At 49.3% G+C, this 20,139-nt stretch overlaps 9 protein-coding genes across 9 annotated transcripts; 2 read left to right on the top strand and 7 right to left on the bottom strand.

Annotated features, from left to right (window-relative positions):
- Positions 1-102: 102 nt before the first annotated feature.
- On the bottom strand, positions 103-1,012 carry EI90DRAFT_3052507 (uncharacterized protein; the record flags this gene model as incomplete). Its single annotated transcript, XM_039059946.1, has 4 exons — positions 880-1,012; positions 641-735; positions 416-554; positions 103-244 (listed from the first exon to the last, which is right to left on the bottom strand). The coding sequence occupies exons 1-4, from the start codon at positions 975-977 to the stop codon at positions 103-105; spliced, it is 474 nt and encodes a 157-aa protein (XP_038917598.1). The 5' UTR covers positions 978-1,012.
- EI90DRAFT_584142 (major facilitator superfamily domain-containing protein) lies at positions 923-2,439 on the bottom strand. The gene is made up of 6 exons (XM_039067827.1): positions 1,983-2,439; positions 1,792-1,931; positions 1,639-1,734; positions 1,446-1,577; positions 1,247-1,397; positions 923-1,185 (listed from the first exon to the last, which is right to left on the bottom strand). The coding sequence occupies exons 1-6, from the start codon at positions 2,210-2,212 to the stop codon at positions 981-983; spliced, it is 954 nt and encodes a 317-aa protein (XP_038917599.1). The 5' UTR covers positions 2,213-2,439; the 3' UTR covers positions 923-980.
- Positions 2,440-3,372: 933 nt separating this feature from the next.
- On the bottom strand, positions 3,373-6,024 carry EI90DRAFT_3052511 (uncharacterized protein). Its single transcript, XM_039059947.1, has 8 exons — positions 5,712-6,024; positions 5,524-5,659; positions 5,291-5,462; positions 4,957-5,227; positions 4,658-4,906; positions 4,304-4,589; positions 4,124-4,246; positions 3,373-4,063 (listed from the first exon to the last, which is right to left on the bottom strand). The coding sequence occupies exons 1-8, from the start codon at positions 5,942-5,944 to the stop codon at positions 3,764-3,766; spliced, it is 1,770 nt and encodes a 589-aa protein (XP_038917600.1). The 5' UTR covers positions 5,945-6,024; the 3' UTR covers positions 3,373-3,763.
- A 1,231-nt stretch (positions 6,025-7,255) lies between these two features.
- On the top strand, positions 7,256-8,815 carry EI90DRAFT_2916172 (uncharacterized protein; the record flags this gene model as incomplete). The annotated part of the gene is made up of 7 exons (XM_039054577.1): positions 7,256-7,413; positions 7,478-7,602; positions 7,665-7,779; positions 7,800-7,908; positions 7,996-8,460; positions 8,526-8,637; positions 8,658-8,815. The coding sequence occupies 7 exons, from the start codon at positions 7,256-7,258 to the stop codon at positions 8,813-8,815; spliced, it is 1,242 nt and encodes a 413-aa protein (XP_038917601.1).
- A 1,107-nt stretch (positions 8,816-9,922) lies between these two features.
- EI90DRAFT_3052517 (uncharacterized protein) lies at positions 9,923-10,518 on the top strand. Its single transcript, XM_039059948.1, has 3 exons — positions 9,923-10,071; positions 10,112-10,381; positions 10,461-10,518. Exons 1-2 carry the CDS (start codon positions 9,966-9,968, stop codon positions 10,213-10,215), a joined length of 210 nt encoding a protein of 69 aa, XP_038917602.1. The 5' UTR covers positions 9,923-9,965; the 3' UTR covers positions 10,216-10,381; positions 10,461-10,518.
- A 1,352-nt stretch (positions 10,519-11,870) lies between these two features.
- On the bottom strand, positions 11,871-13,142 carry EI90DRAFT_3052524 (uncharacterized protein). The gene is made up of 3 exons (XM_039059949.1): positions 12,626-13,142; positions 12,076-12,549; positions 11,871-12,013 (listed from the first exon to the last, which is right to left on the bottom strand). Exons 1-3 carry the CDS (start codon positions 12,791-12,793, stop codon positions 11,927-11,929), a joined length of 729 nt encoding a protein of 242 aa, XP_038917603.1. The 5' UTR covers positions 12,794-13,142; the 3' UTR covers positions 11,871-11,926.
- EI90DRAFT_3052527 (uncharacterized protein) lies at positions 12,639-13,520 on the bottom strand. The gene is made up of 2 exons (XM_039059950.1): positions 13,071-13,520; positions 12,639-13,012 (listed from the first exon to the last, which is right to left on the bottom strand). The coding sequence occupies exons 1-2, from the start codon at positions 13,304-13,306 to the stop codon at positions 12,796-12,798; spliced, it is 453 nt and encodes a 150-aa protein (XP_038917604.1). The 5' UTR covers positions 13,307-13,520; the 3' UTR covers positions 12,639-12,795.
- Positions 13,521-15,728: 2,208 nt separating this feature from the next.
- On the bottom strand, positions 15,729-17,370 carry EI90DRAFT_3145240 (uncharacterized protein; the record flags this gene model as incomplete). Its single annotated transcript, XM_039065249.1, has 6 exons — positions 15,729-15,866; positions 15,982-16,325; positions 16,425-16,598; positions 16,674-16,805; positions 16,850-16,958; positions 17,101-17,370. The coding sequence occupies 6 exons, from the start codon at positions 17,368-17,370 to the stop codon at positions 15,729-15,731; spliced, it is 1,167 nt and encodes a 388-aa protein (XP_038917605.1).
- A 574-nt stretch (positions 17,371-17,944) lies between these two features.
- On the bottom strand, positions 17,945-19,880 carry EI90DRAFT_3288636 (uncharacterized protein). The gene is made up of 8 exons (XM_039067119.1): positions 19,788-19,880; positions 19,358-19,633; positions 19,131-19,234; positions 18,988-19,069; positions 18,647-18,823; positions 18,478-18,560; positions 18,230-18,366; positions 17,945-18,103 (listed from the first exon to the last, which is right to left on the bottom strand). Exons 2-8 carry the CDS (start codon positions 19,415-19,417, stop codon positions 18,069-18,071), a joined length of 678 nt encoding a protein of 225 aa, XP_038917606.1. The 5' UTR covers positions 19,418-19,633; positions 19,788-19,880; the 3' UTR covers positions 17,945-18,068.
- Between the last annotated feature and the right edge of the window lie 259 nt (positions 19,881-20,139).

Raw genomic sequence — 20,139 nt, forward strand, 5'->3', positions numbered from 1 at the left:
GAGCTAGAACTTGCGGGCATATCGACTACGAGCCCTCAGAGCTGGTCCGAAGAAGTATAGGCTGCGGGGATTACGCGGTCAAAAAAAATAGCTTCCGCAGATTCAGCCAGTAACCCACATGCAGATCAGTATAACGACACCGAAGCTGATGGCAGCTAGGATGGATACCGCCACCTGCGTCCTCAGCCGCTGGAATAGGTAAACGCCAAGATGGGTGCATCCAGCAGCACCGAGGAAAGATGGTCTGAGAAAGGCAGCGATCGCTGAGCAGCAGATTCGGATATGAGTCTCGGATCAGGTATGCGTAAGCGCACCAAATAGGTGAATGGGCCAAAACCTACCCGCGATATAATTCAGCATTCCCAGCCAGAGAAATGGGTCAACAATACCAAGGAGGGCTGAAAAAAAAAGCCACCGTAAGGACAGCGCACGGGGATTGAAAAAGGCGGGATGACCTACTTGCGGCCATGACAGGGCTCCAGTACGAGGTGTGTCCCAAACCAGGCGCTGAGGTCCATGCAAACCAGAACAATGAAATGGGAAAGCCCCATACACTGGGAAACCAAAGACATTTCAGTGAAGAAGCTCTGGAGGTCGACCGTATGTAGGGACACATACACGGCTAGGGAGCCCAAGAAACGAGATTCTGGGCGAATTTTCCCGCCGTTCTTCTTGCGGTCCCATCTGACAAGCCAGGTTTGCACCGGCACGAACAAGACGAACATGATTACCCCGCTGGTTATACGAATATGTTAAGTTCCTATTGTTTCGAAAAGGACTCGAGAGACTGACGCGGCTGCGAAGTTCAAAAATGTGAGGCTGCCGCCATATCTATGTGATGGGCGATTAAGATTCGGGAATTGAAGATTGCGAATGAACACACAGGACAACCCGTAGTTGACGACGAACACATCGAACAGACCGTCGAGATACAAGAACAGCAGACCATAAGCGAAGCCTATATGTACATCGACCATCAGCTAATTCTTGGCTGTTAGAAATGCACAGAACCGACCGTTGTATAAGCCTAGGGAGAGGACGATGGGTTCAGTGACCATGATCTTAAGGGCCATAGTAAATGCGAAGATAACGTCGTCCAAAGCGCTCTTGCGCGACATGGGCAGTTCCATTTCGACGCCATCCTTCTGTTTAGCCGTCCTAGGAATGACAATACCTGGAAGTGTCCTGTAAGTTTCACAATCCATATAAGTGGCCATCAAAAAGAGAAGAGAAGTAACAAATGCACTCGGGGAGTAGGGCCATGCCCGTAGCATATATAGCACCGATGATAACATTAATCCAGCCAATCCAGGGGTATCGCATATGTGGATTCTCAGCGATCCATTCACCAACCGGACCTCCAAGGGACGGCCCAACGCTCGCAGACAGGACATAAACTGAATAACCTGAGCTGCAATGACTTATTCTCAAAATCTATGACTCACGAGCCATTCCTTGACCAGCAGCGGCGTCGTCACCAAACAAGTCGGCGATAGTACCAGCAACATTACACAACGCTACGGAACCAGTTAAACCAGCCAAGAACATAAAAGAGACGAGCATGGGAAGGCCAGTGGCTATTTGGGCCGTCTCCTGTCAAGGACTTGTTTCGGACCCACAAGAAAAAAATGAACCCACGAAGTGCAATCCCGACGTTGATCAGTGCATAGATGTACGTAGCGCCAACATAGAGCCATTTTCGGCCCCAAATATCGGACAATGGCCCAAGGACAACTAAACACCCACCACACGTCAAAAATAACCCAATTGAATTGCAATGGCATCACCCACCAGGACCGACCGCAGTCCCCACAATAAACATGCTCTGACCCAATGTAACGACCTGTGTGGAGCCACCCCATCTCTCTTGAATCAGGGACTCTACAGGCAGGTAATCTGTGGAAAGAAGCGTAACGAAGGCTTGCAACCCGCTGGACAATAGGGTAAGATCCGACAAAAATTGCTGGTAATGGGCAACCCACCAGTAAACGGTCGCGATTGCCCATTTCTTCCAAGCCGACCAGTGGATTGGGTGATATGGATGCTCAAAGTTGATAAGTGAGGAGATGCCAATAGGTAGGACAGAGTCCTCAAGGTCCTCGTCAGCCTTGATCGAGCTTGATCCCCCTTTCCCCTCGTCTCGCACACCTGGGGTTGAGGAATAACGATTCGTCTCCTCAGAACTACCACGGTGAAGACTTGAGGAGTCCATCGCTGACGGTGAGGGGATAACTGCCTTGAGCAGATGAAAATTTGGAGGGCTGGAGTGGTTCAATCGATACTTGAGCTTGCCACTGTGGGCATAATTTATAAAAGTTCTTCAGCAACTCATCAAGGGGAAGTCTTCTCGTATAGAACCAAGGGACAATTCTGCGGGGAAACTCCGTTCGACGTGTTGGCCGGGCCCAGTAATTATTTGCAAGTACCGAGCGGGTGAAAAATTCATTCCCGAGTGGCTCCGACTCAGTACGGTTGCATAAAACACAGGCGGTCGAATCGTTTACGGTCCGATTGTCATTGGTCAGACGTTGGAAGCACGGAGGTAGGCCGGCACCATCGGACTTAACAAACAGCCGCTCTATACTGCTTTGTCGCTGGCCCCGTCCTTCCTTGGTTCTCGTCCCTGTTTCAGTCACAAATGCCGCACAAACTACCTGAAATGAACATTACCACTAAGGCTTCTGCTCACTAAATTTATTACAGTACCAAAACAAGCAACTCATAACCCCAACGTCCACAATGTATACATGCAAAGACGTGTTACGAAGCCATAGAGGCTGGAGTCTTGCCTAGCAAAGACGTAGCTCCGACTAAATGACTTGTTGGCCGAGCTTGCGAGGCTTTTGTTTCCAGAGGGGTTCGATTTTTTACCGTGGGAATCCGCAAGGCACCCCGTGGGAAATGGCCAGCAAATATCTGCATTCCCATGCAACAAATTTACTAATAGTGGCTGGTAATAGGTCCAAATGTGCTACTCACATAACAAGAGCAGCCTGGTCCACTCAAGTTTCATGCCACCATGTCGGGTTTTAATTATAACCCCATTTATTCCTGCGCACGGACCTATGGGGAGACGACCTCCGTGGCCCTGGTTGCTGTCACCAAGGGTTGAGTGCCACTGGAAGAAGTCTCGAGAGGAACTCTTTTCAAAGCGTTCGAATTCAATGTGTATTGTAGCTAGCTGAAAGAAAAGCCCACCATGCATGGGTCAATCTTTTGCGATGGGGCATTTTATTAAATAATATTCTGTGATACCAGAACCACTATCCTTGTACTTCATGAGGATGCCAATAAAGTGGCTGTTTTTCAAATTGGATGGAAAGATGCGCACGGCGATGCTCCTTGAGCACGCCATGGCCATATCTGTCCTGGGCCTTGTTGAAAATTCGGGGTGGCTAAAAGTTGGACTCGAACCGCAGAACAGCGCGTTACCAGACGCCCCATCTGGGCAAAGGTGCAGGCCTCGGGCTACGAGTCGAAGGTGAAGGGAAAAAAAAAATATCGTTCCGGTGAACAAAGACAGGCACTAAACAGCAAGTTAACGTACGCGGAAATGTGAGCTACATGTGGGGTCGTAAACATGGGATAGTCGAGAATAATCGAAATGGGTATACAGAGTATTATGAGGGAGTAATTGCGCGATGCGAGAGAAAGATGGGCCGAAAGGAATACTCCAACGAAAGGGGAAAAAAAAAAAACTGTTGGAATGGACGAACCGGACGTCCAGCATGGCACAAACACACACAGTGAGATAAAAGGCAGCCTACCCAGACAGTAAGCCATTCCATAGCTCATCCGCCCATCTCTGCTCGAATTCCCTCACACCAAACATTCGACTCCTCTCCCGAGCCTGTAATCGCATGGAATATTCCTCTTCAGGAGACAGGGATAAGGCCGCATGGAGGGCCTCAGGAAATGATAATGTTCCTTCAGCTTCTGTCCCGGAGGACGTCGATGATGTGTACAGGAAACCAGTGCGTGAATCAGAAGCGTGCGATGGAGGCTTGATGATGTCTAAAAGTGGCCCGCCCGATGCATGTGAAACAGGTATTAATCCTGCAGCCTAATCATTGGAGCAGATTTATGAGATTTCAGCGCGAGCGTGGTAAATGCTACTACTTGCCATAAACTCGACAACGTTGATCCCGAAATGTTCGTCGATCATTGAACTCACGCCAACCGAGGCACGCCCAAGCCACGAAAGGAGCTCATCATAAGAAGCGTTTAATACAAACTCCACATGATCCTGAATCCGGTAACAGTAAGAAATTCGGATCACTCAACGGGTCTTTGGGGAACTAACCTCTACGCCCAGTGCCTTGGCAAGTTCCTTCAGAGCGTCGACTCGACCTTCATCTTCAGGATTTCTCACGCTTCCCAGTAAAACCAGTCGCAATGGTCCAGTATCTCTCGATCTTCGGGGAAAGCTGAGTTGTCGGTGCTTCAACAAAGGTGATGAACCCCCCGATGACGAGGTTGACAACCTCTTGTGTGAAGTGTGTGAAGTTACGCTGCCAGTACGATACTCTGGATACTGCTCCAGAAGATCACGCAGTGCATGTAGCTGAGCGGATTGATTTTTCTCTGGTCTAGCGCACGTCGGGACGGAAGAATCAGAGGCGCAATCCTCATACTTGACGCATTGAAAGGAACCTACCGGAATTGAGCCACACTCAAAATCACGCGTTCTCTGTACTCGCTAACGTCCAAAGACTGCAGAGCTTCGGTGTCGCAAGGGGGGAATATGATCTTGACACCATCATCTGAACCCTGCTTTGTCTCAAGTTTCTTAGCGGGGCGCGCAAGAAGGCTATCAATATGATTCTTTGTCCAAGTCCCATTGGCAACTATTCGATCGGCTTGCGACAATGAATGGGAATACGCCATTGCAAAGAGGCGATAGTACCTGAAATCCCCAATTCAGATTGGCTCACAATTCCCAGCGATGTGACGTACCATATCTTAACCGTTGTTTTCCATAAGCTTCCGGAGACAGAAGCATCATTCGTAACACCCGTCTCCTGATTCTGGACGCGGCGGAGCATATTCGTGCTGATCGTTGGATAATGTACATAGGCTGCAATGGGAATGCGGTGTACGGACGGTTCAGATGCTAGGGCCCTAACGTTGGTTGAGGATGAGCGAGGAGAGGAGGGGCGACTCAGATGCGGAGGTGTTAGTCTTAAAGCGCGGATGAGAGGATAAGTGAAGGCATAGCCCATCGTGTCTTTGAGTCCATATTTGATCCATTATCAAACAACGATAGTGAGCAAACGGACGACGAACATACCGATAAATGCGTCTGGAACTATACGATCCAAGGCTTCCCATGCTAGCCACATGGATCCTAAGCTCTGGCCGAGGAGGGTAAAGCGTTTCCAGGAGATGCCATCGACGAGGTGTCGTGAGGGCAGATACACAAATGCTAGAGATGCCGGGTCCAACGGTATGCCAAAGCGCTCCTTTAATGCGAGAACGCATCAGGATTGAGCGTATCGAGCGGTGGAGCTCATCATGTCGTACCTGCACTTTCGTTATGATCTCTTCCTTGGTTGCGTCAACGTCACCAGTATACACTACGGAAATGACATCCGATTCGTTTTCCTGCATGTATGAAACTGCACACCACAACACGCGCTCTCCACCTCCACCAGCGTTGCTACAAAACCCAAAGATATGAGCGCCGACAAGGTATGAGATTTTAAGCATACCAGTAAGGGTGAAAGAATCCAACAAGCTTCTTCCTTTCAAGTGATAATCTCTCGGCTGACCCGCCACCTACACTCTTGGCGAGGTCATCAAGAAGGGCCCGCCGACGTGAAGGATTGGTTAAGCGCAGGTAGTGACGTGCAAGTAAAAAGAAACCTGCTAAGAGTAGTCCAACAAGGAGAATGAGTATGGCGAAAAGGAGGAAAATGTTTCTCCATGGTAGGAGGTTGTGCATTGCGACCGCGTGTGGTACGAGTGAGCGCTACGAGGGAACGAGGTGAGTGGTGGGGAAACCTCGCGGATCGTGACGTGTTTTTGTCACGCTGGGGCGGGGCCATTTCCATGCATTCAATTGATTAACCCTGAAGTCACGTGGTGATCAGATGGGGAATTCGCAGGATATGGCGCCTGCTGTTCCGGCTTCGGAAAGTGCGCACACCATTGGTAAATCCGGCACAAATTGATCGTCGCAAACCTAGTTTATCATTGAACCTCCTCCTACCCAGAATTCCCAGTATTGACGTGAAAGGCGGACATGGACGATACTCTTCAATAACATCAGACCCGTAGGTATATACACTAGTTATCAATCGAGTTCACCACTGCTACGATGAGCAGAAAGCTCGCCTGCGCAATGCTGTGGCATTTGAACCCTGCCTTCGACGACCGAGCAGCCAAGCCCACATCTTGTGACGGCAGCAGCCTTAAAGGAGAGGTTATCACTGGTAATTATGTTAGTAACATAACTGTTAGCAGCTTGCTTGTACTTTTCGATCCAGTGACAATGCCGAGAGTCCAACACATTGAGAATGGCGTGACGACCTCTTTTCTCGCGGCAATAGGGACGCGGGAATAAGTTTTGGTCCAATGCGAATGTTGTAACTCCTGTGTTGTCCGGTTATCAATAGGCACTTTCTATTGGAATGAGACCGTCTGCCGAGTGTTTTCTCGATGAGTAGCAGAAGAATGTTTGCATTACATCGAGGACGATAAAATCCCAATCATTAGTTTGAGTACTTGCGACCTACGCCGGTGATCTGGGCTTTAGTCCCCGGCGCTCTCCGGCGTTCATGCCATGATGAAGCGTTCTGACCGTGTCCTAAGGCGTGTTTTCGAGCCCGTGCCGCATGGGTAGATTACGCCTTCAAATGTGTCCGGTCGAAACTGTCTGACGCAGCTGAAAGTCTTCCGGTTGGGCATGCAGAACCGATCCGTGACCCTAGTGTAAGGATGTGATCTTGACGGGTTTTATTGGCACAAACATCTCGTTTGAGTCACTGAAATGAGGCAGCGGTTGCTGTATCGTCAAGGATTTAGTGCTCACGGACCGAAACGAGGGGAGAGGGTCTGTCCGAAGCGAGTAGCTCTTCTCCTAAATGATTAGTGGAACGGCTCTGTCATTCGGGAAGTCACGGGGTGCAGTCATTCAACTGTCAGGTTGTTTTTAGCGCGCGTCTCTTATTTTTTTTTCCTAAGAAATGAACAGCAATCCAGGGACCATGTCCGCCACAACTGCTAAAGAAAAAGTGAGTGACATTATTTCCGAATGGTGCTAGCCAACTCAGTCCGTCCAAAGGGAAATGCCGCCTTTAAAGCTGGTGATTACGCTGGGGCTGTGGGCCACTACAGCGGTGCAATTCTCGTTGACCGGCAGGATCCCACCTTACCGCTCAATCGAGCAGCCGCTTATCTCAAACTCGGCAAGTTCGTCTCCCTTGCTGAGGGATTTGAGCGTGTACGCAGTATCGAACTAAATAGCGTTTCGTAGGCATGAAGATGCTGAGAGAGATAGTGGGACTGTTTTATCCCTGACAAACGACAAAAACGTTAAGGCTTGGTTCCGTAGAGCTCAAGCTCGAAGCGGGTTGGGCAAATATTCCGAGGCTCGCGCAGGTCAGCTCCTCGATCTGTTCACTGCCTGCTCCCAATGCCGACAGACTTCATCCCAAAACCAGACCTCAATAAGGCGCTGAAACTCGAGCCTTCAAATGCTGCGGTGCGCGAGGAACTCGCTAAGCTAGACCGGTTGGCATCATCGAAGCCGAAGAAAACTAGTGCTATTCTTCCCACGTCGCGTTCCTCTACTTCAGTTCGTCACTCTCTTATGGTGCAAAATCCATGCGTTTTACTCATGTATCCCAAAAGGCGCCAAAGCGGGTCCGCTTACCAATAGAAATCGTTGATTCCAAGACCCCTTCTGTTCCCTCAGTGCGAGAGGCTGTCAAAACTTCCTCAACGCAGAGGCGCCCCATCGATGGCGTTTCGCTAGCACCGAATTTAAACAAGAGTTCATCGTCGGCAGCAAAAATGTCTGTGCAACCGCTGGCTCCTGCTGCAAATGCTCCGAAAGTCCGTATAAACAATGACTTGTTGGAAGAATCTTCATCTAGAAGCCTGAAGTTTGGAGCGAACAACCCCAAGACAGCTCCCGACACTGATGCCACTTCCGCGGCTAAACCTGCACCACCGCTACAAGTGGAACACAAACTTAGCGTCAAGGGTGGTATATTCCGCGCTTCCAACAGCACTCCACAACCTGTAGCATCGTCGCCCAAGATCATGGAGACTAACGATGCCGACGACGGAGAAGGAATTGGTCGCGATGGGCCAGCTTCTGTCTCTTCGACGTCGAAATCTATTCCCACTGCTGGTGGCGGTACTTTAAAACGACTGCCGCCTTCCTCCTTTTATGACTTCACCAAAGAATGGAATTCCTCATCCTCCAGTCTAGACAAGTGGCTGGTCTTCACTGTGCGTCTCGTCCCTTCATACAATTCGAAAGTTCTCCCCACTGATTCACCTCACCATTCCATCAGAGCATTCCGCCCTCTTCCCTGAAAACGCTCTTCGGGACTTCTCTGACGCCAACGATCTTGATGTCCCTGATCGACTGCGTACACAGTCTAATATCTACCGCCACGTCCTCAAGTCAAACTCCTATCCTTCAGAACTTAGATCTTCTCTTCGTACCTACCTCACTGCTTTGCCTACTATCGAGCGGTTTTCATTCCTCACAATGTTTTTGAGTCCGCTGGAGAAGGAGAGAATTAAATCACTGTTGGAAATTGTTGGATTAAATGTAACGAAGAGCGGGTGGGGTTTGTGACGCGAGTGTATTATAACAGGGAGTACCTTCGATCGTTTTGACAGTTCGCCCGTGGTTACTGGTTTGCATCCTTCTACAAGATAGGAAGTGCTATCTACCTGGGAGCCTCGTCGAATAGAACTACCGCTACAATGTCGAGTGGGCCAATCAATCAATCGCGGTGTGTGCTATCTCGCCAATCCCAATGGGATATAGTAGTGCTTTTTGGCATTCCGCATGTTTTTAGCGACACTTTCGCATTTTCAGGCCATATATCCTGATGACATCATAAAAACACAGATGTATCAGGTACACCCCCTTACCGTGGAGCTTGCCACTCCATTTGGCATGTGGAACATTAAGTTTTGTGAGGCTGACGATCACTCAGTGGAGGCGACTTTCCAGGATACTCATAGCAATTACGCACCCGCCCCCCCGACAACAATACTGATGATTCGCGTGAGCTTGTTCACACTCCACCTACTTGTACGTAACGCATTTTCCTGGCTTTCACATTTCGATCCGCCTGTTCGTTCATACAGAGATAAAGATCGTATAGTCTCAACTCGATCGACATAATCACTACAGATGCTTGCGTGATGTTGATATTACAAGAATGCGTCGGGACGAGATACACAATATGCTTGTACGGTCGATGTTTGGCCGATGGTCTCGGCAAATCATTACGTGAACCGATATCCCAATTGGCGTGACTGCGGGCTCTTGGAACCCCCCCGCCTCTCAGGTGTGGGTTCTGTGCATTTCTAACAGCCAGGAACTAGCTGATGGTCGGTGTACATATAGGCTTCGCTTATGGTCTGCTGTTCTTGTATCTCGACGATCTGTTCGATGTGTTCGTCGTCAACTACGGGTTGTCCTGTGTGTTCATTCGCAATCTTCAATTCCCGAATCTTAATCACCCATCATATAGATATGAGTGGCAGCCTCACATTTTTGAACTTCGCAGCCGCGTCAGTCTCACAAGTCCTCTTCGAACTTAACATATTCGTATAACCAGCGGGGTCATCATGGTCGTCTTGTTCGTGCCGGTGCAAACCTCGCTTGTCAGACGGGACCGCAAGAAGAACGGCGGGAAAATTCGCCCAGAGTCTCGTTTCTTGGGCTCCCAGCCATGTACGTGTCCCTCAGAGCCTCTCCGTTCTTGACTGAAATGCCTTGGTTTCCCAGTGTATGGGGCTTTCCCATTTCATTGTTCTGGTTCGCATGGACCTCAGCGCCTGGTTTGGGACACACCTCGTACTGGAACCCTGTCATGGGTCATCCCGTGCGCTGTCCTTACGGTGGCTTTTTTTTCAGCCCTCCTTGGTATTGTTGACCCATTTCTCTGGCTGGGAATGCTAAATTATATCGCGGGTAGGTTTTGGCCCGTTCACCTATTTGGTGCGCTTACGCATAGCTGATCGAAGACTCATATCCGAATCTGGCTGGCTCGGCGATCGCTGCCTTTCTCATACCATCTTTCCTTGGTGCTGCTGGATGCGCCCATCTTGGCGTTTACCTATTCCAGCGACTGAGGACGCCAGTGACGGTGTCCATCCTAGCTTCGTGTCGTATACTGATATACATGTGGGTTACCCTTGGCTTGACAACATTACGGGCTGAATCTGCGGAAGCCAATTTTTTTTTGACCGCGTAATCCCCAAAGCCTATACTTCTTTGGACCAGCTCTGAGGGCTCGTAGTCGACATGCGCGCAAGTTCTAGCTCATCACCAGTGATGACCTTCGAGTGGGTTCTGTGGAACTCGACTGTGATTACGATCGTTCCAAAACTCCTATCGGGGTGTTACGCTTTTTGGGTTTTTCTTTTTTCCCCCAGATCCTTCAGGTGCCAAAAAATCATATTAGCACGTCCATTCAATGTGACAGCACAGCCTCGGCATCAACGCTAGCACTTGCAAACCTTAGCCAGTCTTTGTTCTATCTATAGAGGCTGGTATCCTGCCTAAGTCTCTGTGCAGTTTGGCATTGATACGACAGGCTTCTCTTAATCCAGAGTCCAAGGGGATATGCGAAACACACTCTGGAGCATCGGAAAGATTGTTGTAAATAAACCCGTTCGATCCAGATGTCCTCGTCGGACGGCTGCCCACGTTGACTACCGAGATCTACTTCTAGACGAAATTGCGGTCCTCTGGCCTCGCAGACCTCTTAGGGAGGGATAATGATAATGCGGATAACAGCCTCCCGAAGAGCAAACGGAGCGCATGAGAAGAGAACCTAGGCGAGTAGGTGGTATCAACTGCCCAGAACCTTTCCCGTTTTTACCAGCAACCCAATATCCGATGATGGGGATTCACTAGTTGGGGTTACTCGGACGAGGAAGACTCACATCAATCTTAGTTTGTTGTTCCTTACTCATTTTCGTATACTGTCCCGAAAATTGCTGCACCTGGCGCTCTCACAAGCAGCCTGAGGTTTGCAGGATAGATTAAAGAAACAAACTAACCATTATCCGCCAGACGGTGATCGCCGATCGTGACGTCATGAATCCGGGAAAGCGTTTCCAGGCCAGCGTCGATCCCCCAAGCTACATTGTAGCTTTCTCCTGATATCTAGGAAACTCTCTGTTCTGCGCCACTCATACATCAACGAACCAATATGTACGAGATGAACAGGGAATGATCAAGGTGAAAGAATCCGCAGCCAAAGCTGCATCCCGAAAGGCATCCATACATACGGACTGATGTCGGACGCGAAACAGCCCGAGAAGCGAATATGTTGTCACACGGTGATCTCGGGTGATGCGATCAGTAAGAGGGTCTTAAAGCTATTGGTCCAAAGGAAAAGTTCATGATCATTCTTGTCCAACCACCTTGTTGGACCGACCCACACACTCGCAGATTGGGGACAGGTACACAGAAAGAATATATTAATCAGGTTGGTACATGTACACACACAGTCGGAGTGAACTCTCGCGCTTCAACAAAGATGCTCCAGGATCGGTAACGCGTTGATGGCATGGACTATTGCAAGTGTTGCAAGAGATCGAAGGGCTTCGAGATTTGGCTAGATTTCAGCATCAGCGAGGAGATTCTCTTCCATTGGTACAATTGTTGCACTGCTGGAATGAGTGGACTTTTGCTGGCGGTCGGTTCCAGGCTCTCGCGCGTTTACGGGTTCCTCCTTGTAGGGAGTGAGCCAATCGCGCCATAGGGGTTTGTGGTGCGGCCGCGAACGGCCGGAAAGTGTACGTCATCCTGAGTGGTGCAACCCTGTATTGTTCAAGAGGTCCGCGCTAGATAGATAAGAATGGACTTACAAGGAAGTGACGCGTTTGTGGTCCATGATCGACCACATGAGATGGCTGGGGACGTCCATCATGTGGAGCTGGTGGTGGCAGCGGTGGCAGCGACGGTGGCAGAATGGGGATGGAACGTGGTGCTGCATGCATCAGACACAGAGCGTCGGGGCCGGGTACCCAAGGCAATGGTGGGCCTGTGTAGGATACAGGCCGCCCATGGACACGGGGCGGCACCGCTACCCCTCCAGGAAGAGGATCGGGCACATGATAGTGGATGGGCAGGTGGGAGTGGAAGGGGACGGTGGGTGGTATGGGAGGGCCAACGTAGCATCCCAACGGCCAACTGACAGGGCCCACCACTGGTTGGCCCGAAGCCTCGATGGCAGCTTTCACCTCCTCCCTTGAGTGAAGGCCCATGGGATTCTCCTTGCGGGAGACCCTGAACGCCCGCCCCTTTGAACCCCCCTGCATCCCCTCTTCAAGTCGCTTAATCTAGTCGAGATGAGGGAGAGAACCGTTAGTTTAGTAGTCGCTCAGGTTTTCCACATTGAACAGAAGCGTCACCCACCGCCGCGGGCACGTTGAACTCCCATAAAAGGGGGAAAGGCCCATGTTCCCGTACGAGCCGTTCTATGATTTCAGGATCTCGGTTCGTACAGTACTGGATGAGCCTCCTCTGCTTTTTAATCTCCCCTTGTGTCAGTTCGTGCGGTGGGATACATTTGAGCTCGAGCATCGTTAAGAGACCGGTGGAACGTAGTCGCAGTTCAAAGCTCGAGAACACCGATAAAAGTTCTCAGTTGCTCTGGGGCGTTGGACGGAACGAGCCGTAATCAATGTTCGAGTCCGAAATGTAAACAAATGGTCGGCACCTTCCTTGCCAGGCTCTCTTGCCCTCCCAATTCGCAGTTTTGTTATATCGGGATGTATGGGTCGATCCACTGACCCCTTTACGGTTAATAACGTCCTTCTCGAATCTCCATCGCCATAGCCGCTGAAAGTAGTGCCCCTAGTGTACCCCGATTTTTCTCTGCCACAGCACCTGATCCCATTCAAGACCGACGCCACAACACCTTGTCATAGCATAGCCCCATTTGTCGCATACCAAATATGTCTGCGACGCGGAAGTGCCACTTGCTGCACATCTTTCGCTCACTGGTCTACCTCCGACATGTCCGATTCTCGAGACTGGCGTGACTGTCCTGGGAAGCGGAGACATAGAGCATCCTACACTTGTACAATCAAGCATATGACAAACATACCAAGATGGAAATACGGGTGTGTGTGTGACGTTTCTCCATTGCCTGGAGGATTGGAGAAGCAACCCTCGAGTCCAAGCTCAACTTGAAGTGCACTCTCACTTGGTTATCCAGCAAGACTCATGATCCCCAACCCGGAGTTCGCAGGCTCCCAGATTCATACGGCGAACTTGAAATCGACTGCTGCTCCTCACATGCCCCGCCAGTGATTAACAGTCTAGCGCACATCAGGACTAGTCTTTCCGCCAATCAGGACTGTAAAATGAACACACCGGCATAGAAAGTCTTGGCCGACCCCCAACCCACTGAACTAGGATTCGCCTACGAAGTTTTGGCTTGTATCATGTCAGATCAGACGTGAGATTGCCGATCCTGGGACTCCTCGCTAGCTAGTAGCTCCTGCCCTCCGAGAGTCTGATCTGGATCTTCAGTTCGCGTCTTGGCTGTTGCTGGCCGTGTCTATGACCCGTGGCCGTATTACATAATTACTGTCCAACTCTTGGACTCCGATCCTACACATCTGCCCGTGATCACTTTTCACCGATGGCTCGGTTTATGCCACGTATGTGGTACGAAACTTTGCTTAATCTGTGTATTTTGACCCCTATATTGGCTCTTAGGTTTCATTCTCATAGTTGGCATTCTCGCGTTATACATTTCTGCTTCTATGAACGGTCTCAAATTCTTCTTTTGGAAGGGATCAGCTGGCGAAAAGGCTGGAGGGCTTTGTCTGATTGGGCTGATTTCATAGTGCACAATGGGATGTACTCAGCCCAGGCGCTGGAGATAATATGAAAGAACCTAAGGACTCCTGGGTACGGAAAGCTTGAGCCTGTGAGAGAGCAGCCCGAAGCGGCCATCCAAGCAACGGTATACATTTACAAGATGGAGCATGGGCCAGAGTAACGATACTGAAACGAAGTAGAGAGGCGTGAAGATTGTAACGGTATATCGTGCCGTGACCCTGTGTGCAGGGTTTGACGTTTAGGCAGCAGCAGATTGCTGCGTGTTTTAGAGGGAGAGCATAGTTTGGAGCGGAGAGCGTTTGCTGCAACCTGAGGAGAGTGTATAAACCAAAGAACGACCACCACACTGACCAATGAGAAGTTTCTTATTCCTGGCATGGTGGTTACAAGGGGGAGTAGCCCGTAAAGTTGGCGCGGTGCGTCAAACATAAGGAACAGGACAGCAGCAACGACGAAAAAGAGGGAGGGTCGGGTTGTGTTGGCGCACCTACGACTTCTTGGTAGAGACGCAAGACATGAGGTTTTCGACACGTAAAGGAGAACGAATCACTGGGTTGTTATTGAAGTGCAACCTCACGATGTGACCATTGAAGCCCTGCAGCCATTTTGTTCCAGTACTCATCGTACTAATAGAGGCTGGTACGGTGACCTGGAGGTGTCCGAAAAGGTGAGTGAGATTCATCTTTAATGTGCACGCGGTCACACAAAGGATCAGCATTAACGTTCCAGCGCGAGCTAAATGAGGATGAGTGAGAGCGTGAGAAAGGAGAAGTTAGTTGAGCCAATGAGATACGAAAAACCAATCAGTGTCCGGCCCGAGCTATATGTACAAGGCAGACAAGCTCTGCCCATCGCTAGCTGTATACACTCCGCCAGTTGAACAAGTTCATTAAGATAGATCAAGGGTCTGTGTGGGTGTGCCATGCCCTGGCTTTGTAACAATCAGTAATCGTGAGGGCTTGACACGCCGCGGAGTTGGCCGAATTTACCATGACGTCGTCACTGTTATCGTTGGAGTCCGTCAAAAAACCTGGATGGAGTGCTTGCTGTTTCCCTGCGTGGCTGATGCGGTGGAACATTTCGCGCGGCATATCTAGCTACGAGGCCATTCAGGAAATATTGATGATATTGTTTTATCTGATAGCTGGATACCAACTTGCCCCTGGGTGTCCGTAGTCATTAGAAAGCTACCGTTTTTTTTTTTCCCCAATTGTACTGGTACACGACTGCTGAAGTCGAAAAGTTGGTTCGGGGAAAATCCAGTTTGATGCAGGGTGGGGGACGGTATTAACACCTATACCCGTCATTTTCGCTCACCACCAATCAGCCGGGCCTGGCTCACCGGGGGAGATGCGCCTGACGAAGGGGTAGCAATATTTCCCTTAGGCGGCGGTACTCGATCTTCTTTTCCAGGAAGCCAAAACTTTGCATGTTTAGATAGATAGAGCCCCTTGGAGATCTGACCCTTTGCCATGCCATGCACTTGCCCCTACTAAACTCGAGGGGGGGTCATAAAAAAAAATTGCGTACCGTCACGAACGACCTGATAACTCCCAAAACGTTTGTTTCTATTCCAACCCCGTTCATCCATGTATACATACATCCCCCAAGTGTTTACATATTGATTGATTGATGAATCTATTTTTTTTTCTTTTAATTTTTTTTTTTACAAGTTCGATTGTACGTCCGCCGCAAATGGGTAATCGATATAGCCTTCACTCTTATCAGGTCCTGGCAGATAGAACGTCTTGCGGTTATATTTGTTAAGAGAGATACCCTCTTTCAAACGCTTTGGAAGATCGGGCTGTACCAAGCAAGTGGCAGTGGCAGTGGCAAGGGGGGCGGGGGGGGGGGGAATTAAGATCTCAACGCATCAGCAAAAGGTGTAAACGTCGTATAGAAAATGAAACGCAACTCACGTTCGCTACGAATGCACGTCCAAACGCAACCGCCGCCGCACCGAATTCTTCAGCGATTTCTACGCTCTTCTCAGTATCGTTCGAGAATCCTCCTGCGATGATGACGACTCGATCTTTGCCAATGTCGTTCGAAGACTCGGAGCCTGAGTCTTTGTTCTTCTTGTTCTTGTTCTTCTTCCATGCTTGGATGAGGGGGACGTTGGTCTCGTGTCCTCCAAATTCCTTCACCGAATCTCCGTCACCTGAGACACGAGGTTCGACAAAGTGGATGTATGCGAGTGGGTGTTTGAGTAGGTGTTCGATGATGTGGGTATAGATGGGGATGGGTTCTGCGATCTCGATACCTGCTCTCCCCCCCCCCCAAAAAAAAATTAAAAATCAAAAATCAAAAGTTGTGAGATGGCCGCTCGCGGGAGGGGAGGGGGGCGAGAGACGAGACAAACCGTTGTAATCGGTCCAAGGACTGAACCTGATAGCAGTTCGCTCCGCACCGATAGCATCGCCAACAGCATCGATGACCTCCTTCACGATACGTGTTCTATTCTCGATCGACGACCCTCCGTATTTATCCTTACGATGATTAGCGGTTTCATCCAAGAATTGGTTCAAAAGATATCCTGTGAACAACGTAAAAAAAGGGGGAAGTTAAAAATCTACGAGTAAAAATGGGTCAAAAAAAAAAAAAGACGCACCATTAGCCGCATGAATCTCAACTCCATCGAATCCGGCTTCTATCGCATTCTCAGCAGCCTTGACGTAATCTTTGATAAGCTCCTCGATTTCCTCTAGCCTTAGCTCACGAGGGGTAGGAGCCTCCTTCTTCCCTTTCAATTAGAGTCCGGGGTAGGAATGGGTATAGGAGAAGGACCAGTGAGGTCGTGCCCAGTTTTAGCGAGAGATCTAGGACTAGCCGCCCTTCCAAGGGTCCAGAGCTGGCAGTAAATGAACGATCCTTTCGAGTGAACTTCATCCGTGATCTATAGTAATGTAATAATATTTTTACGTATCATGTTGGCAATCAACGTGATGGAGAAAAAAAAAGATATAATTCACGCCAAATTAGGTCGCAACCCGTCGCTCTCAGTGGGCGTTATCGTTACTCGGAAACTACATACTCACCTTCCGCCAAGCCTCGACCTGCACATCGTTCCAAATACCCGGGACGTTATCGAATCCACCAAACTTCTCGCTAATGATGGTTCCCTCAGAAATGATAAACGTCCCAGGAACGCTCGCTCTCTGTCCATAATAAATGACTGCTACTTGATGATGAACGTGATCCTTATCTGCACGGAATCGAGTTAAAGGTGCCATGACGACTCGATGCCGTAGATTGACTTGATGGCCGAGGGTTATAGGCTCGAAGAGACGTTTGGTGTTGCTTGCCATTCCATTGGGAAAGTTGATTCGTAGTAGCAGTAGTACTAGTGTTAGGAGGTTTCTTTGAGTGCAGGAGAGAGAAGGGGGGTTATATAACATGGCTAATCCGATGGCGTTATTGCTACAATGGAGGGGGGGGGAAAGCCACTTTTTGCTTGTTCATCAATTCATTCCGGTGTTCAAAGTTGTTGAAAGATTCAGGGACCGGTCGGACCAAAGCCGGACCCAACCCGAAGCTGCTTACGAATTGTTAACATAGTTCATGTCATCATTAAGCTGGAGTGTATTACAGGTCCCCGTCCGAGGGCGTAAAGCACCAAATCCTCAATCCTACCTTATGGGCATGCATTAATTGCCTTCGCAAAGTCACATCCTCATCGTATGTATGCCTGACCCGGCACCTACACGCACAAATTCATTTCTCAAGAAAAAATATACTTGGCGCGTCCCTATGTTATGCTATCCCCCCCAAAAAAATCCTGATCACTGTTACGCAGCATGTATTTACTAGCCTCTAGATCAGAAATGAAGGCGGAGCGAACGTCATTGATGAATCCATTTTTATTTATTTTTAATTTTTTTTACAAGTTCACCTGTACAGTCCGCCGCAAATGGGTACTAATCAATAGACCCCTTCCCTTCTTATCGGGTTCCTGGTAGATAGAATGTCTTGCGGTTATATTTGTTATGTATGTAAGGGAGATACGTTACCCGCTTTTCAAACGTTTCGCGGGAGATCGGGCTGTAAACGTATCATTGCACGGATAGGCAAAAGGGAAAAGAATCAGTTTCCCATCCAACTTGGTTGCAGATGAATGGTGAAATTTTTTCCCGCTGCAAGAGAGGCCAACCCCACACTACTACTCACATTCGCTACGAATGCCATTTTCCAAAAGCATGCGACCGCCGATTTCATCGACAATCTCCATTCCCCCTCCTGTTATCGTTTGAGAGTCCCCCCCCCCGTCGCGATGATGACAACTCGCTCTTTGCCCATCCTTTGATCTTCCATGATTTGATCATGAGCGGGGTGACGGTTCGTCCTCGTGTTCCTCGCAATTCCTTCACCGAATCTCCGTCACCTGAGATACGAGGGCTCGACAAAGTGAAACGTACGCATGCGAGCGGGTGTTTGAGTAGGTGGTCGAGATAACGTGGGCATGGGCATAGATAGGGAGGGGGTTCTGCGATCTCAATACCTGCGAAAAAATATTAAAAAATTACGTAGTGTGTGTGTGAGAGAGGAGAGAAGGAGTCATGACGGAAGTGGGGGCGGGATATAAACCATTGAGATCTGTCCAAGGACTGAACCTGATAGCAGTTTCCGCTCTTGCACCGATGGCATTATAATACAGTAGATAGCATCGACAAAAAACCCCTTCACGATAACACGCGTTCTATTCTCGGACCCTTCTCCGTATATTTGTCCTGACGATGATTTTAGCGGTTTAAAGAGATAAGCCTGAATTTAGTTATAAGTAAGCATGAGGAGAAAAACCGGTCCCTAAATTAAGTAAGTAAAAGGACGCCACCATTTACTTAGCCGAATCAATCTTCGACTCCCATATCAAATCCGGCTTCTACATAATATTGCATTCTCAGCAGCCAAATGACATAATAATCGACCTGATAAGCTCCCTCGATCTTCCCCGAGCCTTTACTTAGCTCACGACGGGGGTTGGAGCCCTCCTTCCCCTCTTTTAGAGTACTACAGGGTGGCAGGATTAATGGGGTATAATGGGTGATGATGGACCGGTGAGGGTCGTAACCCAGTTTTAGCAAGAGATTTAAGGACTAGCCACCCTCCAAGAGGGTCCAGAGCTGGCAGTAAATTTATGAAACGACCCTTTTCGAGTGAACCCTCATCCGTGATCTATAATTACGTATCATGTGGCAATCAACGCGATGGAAGAAAAGATAACTGTTCTCCGTGTATGTCCACACTCGGCCCCCAGTGGCTCAGTAGTGTGGACGTCCTCGGAGCTAGTTCGATCACCTTCCGCCAAGCCTCCACTTGCACCTTGTTCTGGCAGATACCCAGCTGGAACGTGCTCATATCCACCGAATTTCTCGCTGATGAATGTTCCCCCTCAGCCTAAACGATCAACTTCGTCCCAGGAACGCTCGCCCTCTAGGTCCATAATATAATGGATGACTGCAACTTGCTGATGATGATGAAACATGATCCTTATCTGCAACGGAATCGGGTTATGTAAAGGCGCCATGACGAACTCTCGGTGCTGTGTAGGTTGACTTGGTCAATTGTTATAGGCTCAAAGAGTTTGGCTGGCTTGCCATTGGGGTGGGAAGAGTCGCAGCGTTTTGGGTGGTTTGTTGAAGTGCAGGAGGAAGAGAGAGAGAGAGGGGGGGGTTGGGGGGTAACGTTATGAGTGAGTGGTTCAATCCGCGATGGCGTTATATTGCACCTTAGTTAAATACATATACTGCCAGGACCCTTGGGAGAAAGCTAACTCGTCATCAATTCACTCCTGTATTTCAAGTGCAATTCAGGGGACCGGTCCAAAGTCGGACTCCAAAGTTTCAAGCTATTAGAGGCATATAGGTCGCATCGGCGACGTACAAAGCCGGTTTTTTTTTTTTTTTGTTCAGGGGATGAATCGTGACTTCACCCATGGGGAGAGAGCTCGGCTGAGCAAGAGCTAGACGTGTAAGCACCGTAGGGCAAAGCGCCGACGAGAAAGGGAAGGGGAGATCACCCTCAGTAGTGGGAGCTGAGTCACTAGTGTAACTGAGTTGCATGCATGCAGCTACATATGT

The sequence above is a fragment of the Cantharellus anzutake genome (genome assembly GCF_015039405.1).
Source record: "Cantharellus anzutake strain C23 chromosome Unknown EI90scaffold_17, whole genome shotgun sequence".
NCBI lineage: Eukaryota > Fungi > Basidiomycota > Agaricomycetes > Cantharellales > Hydnaceae > Cantharellus > Cantharellus anzutake.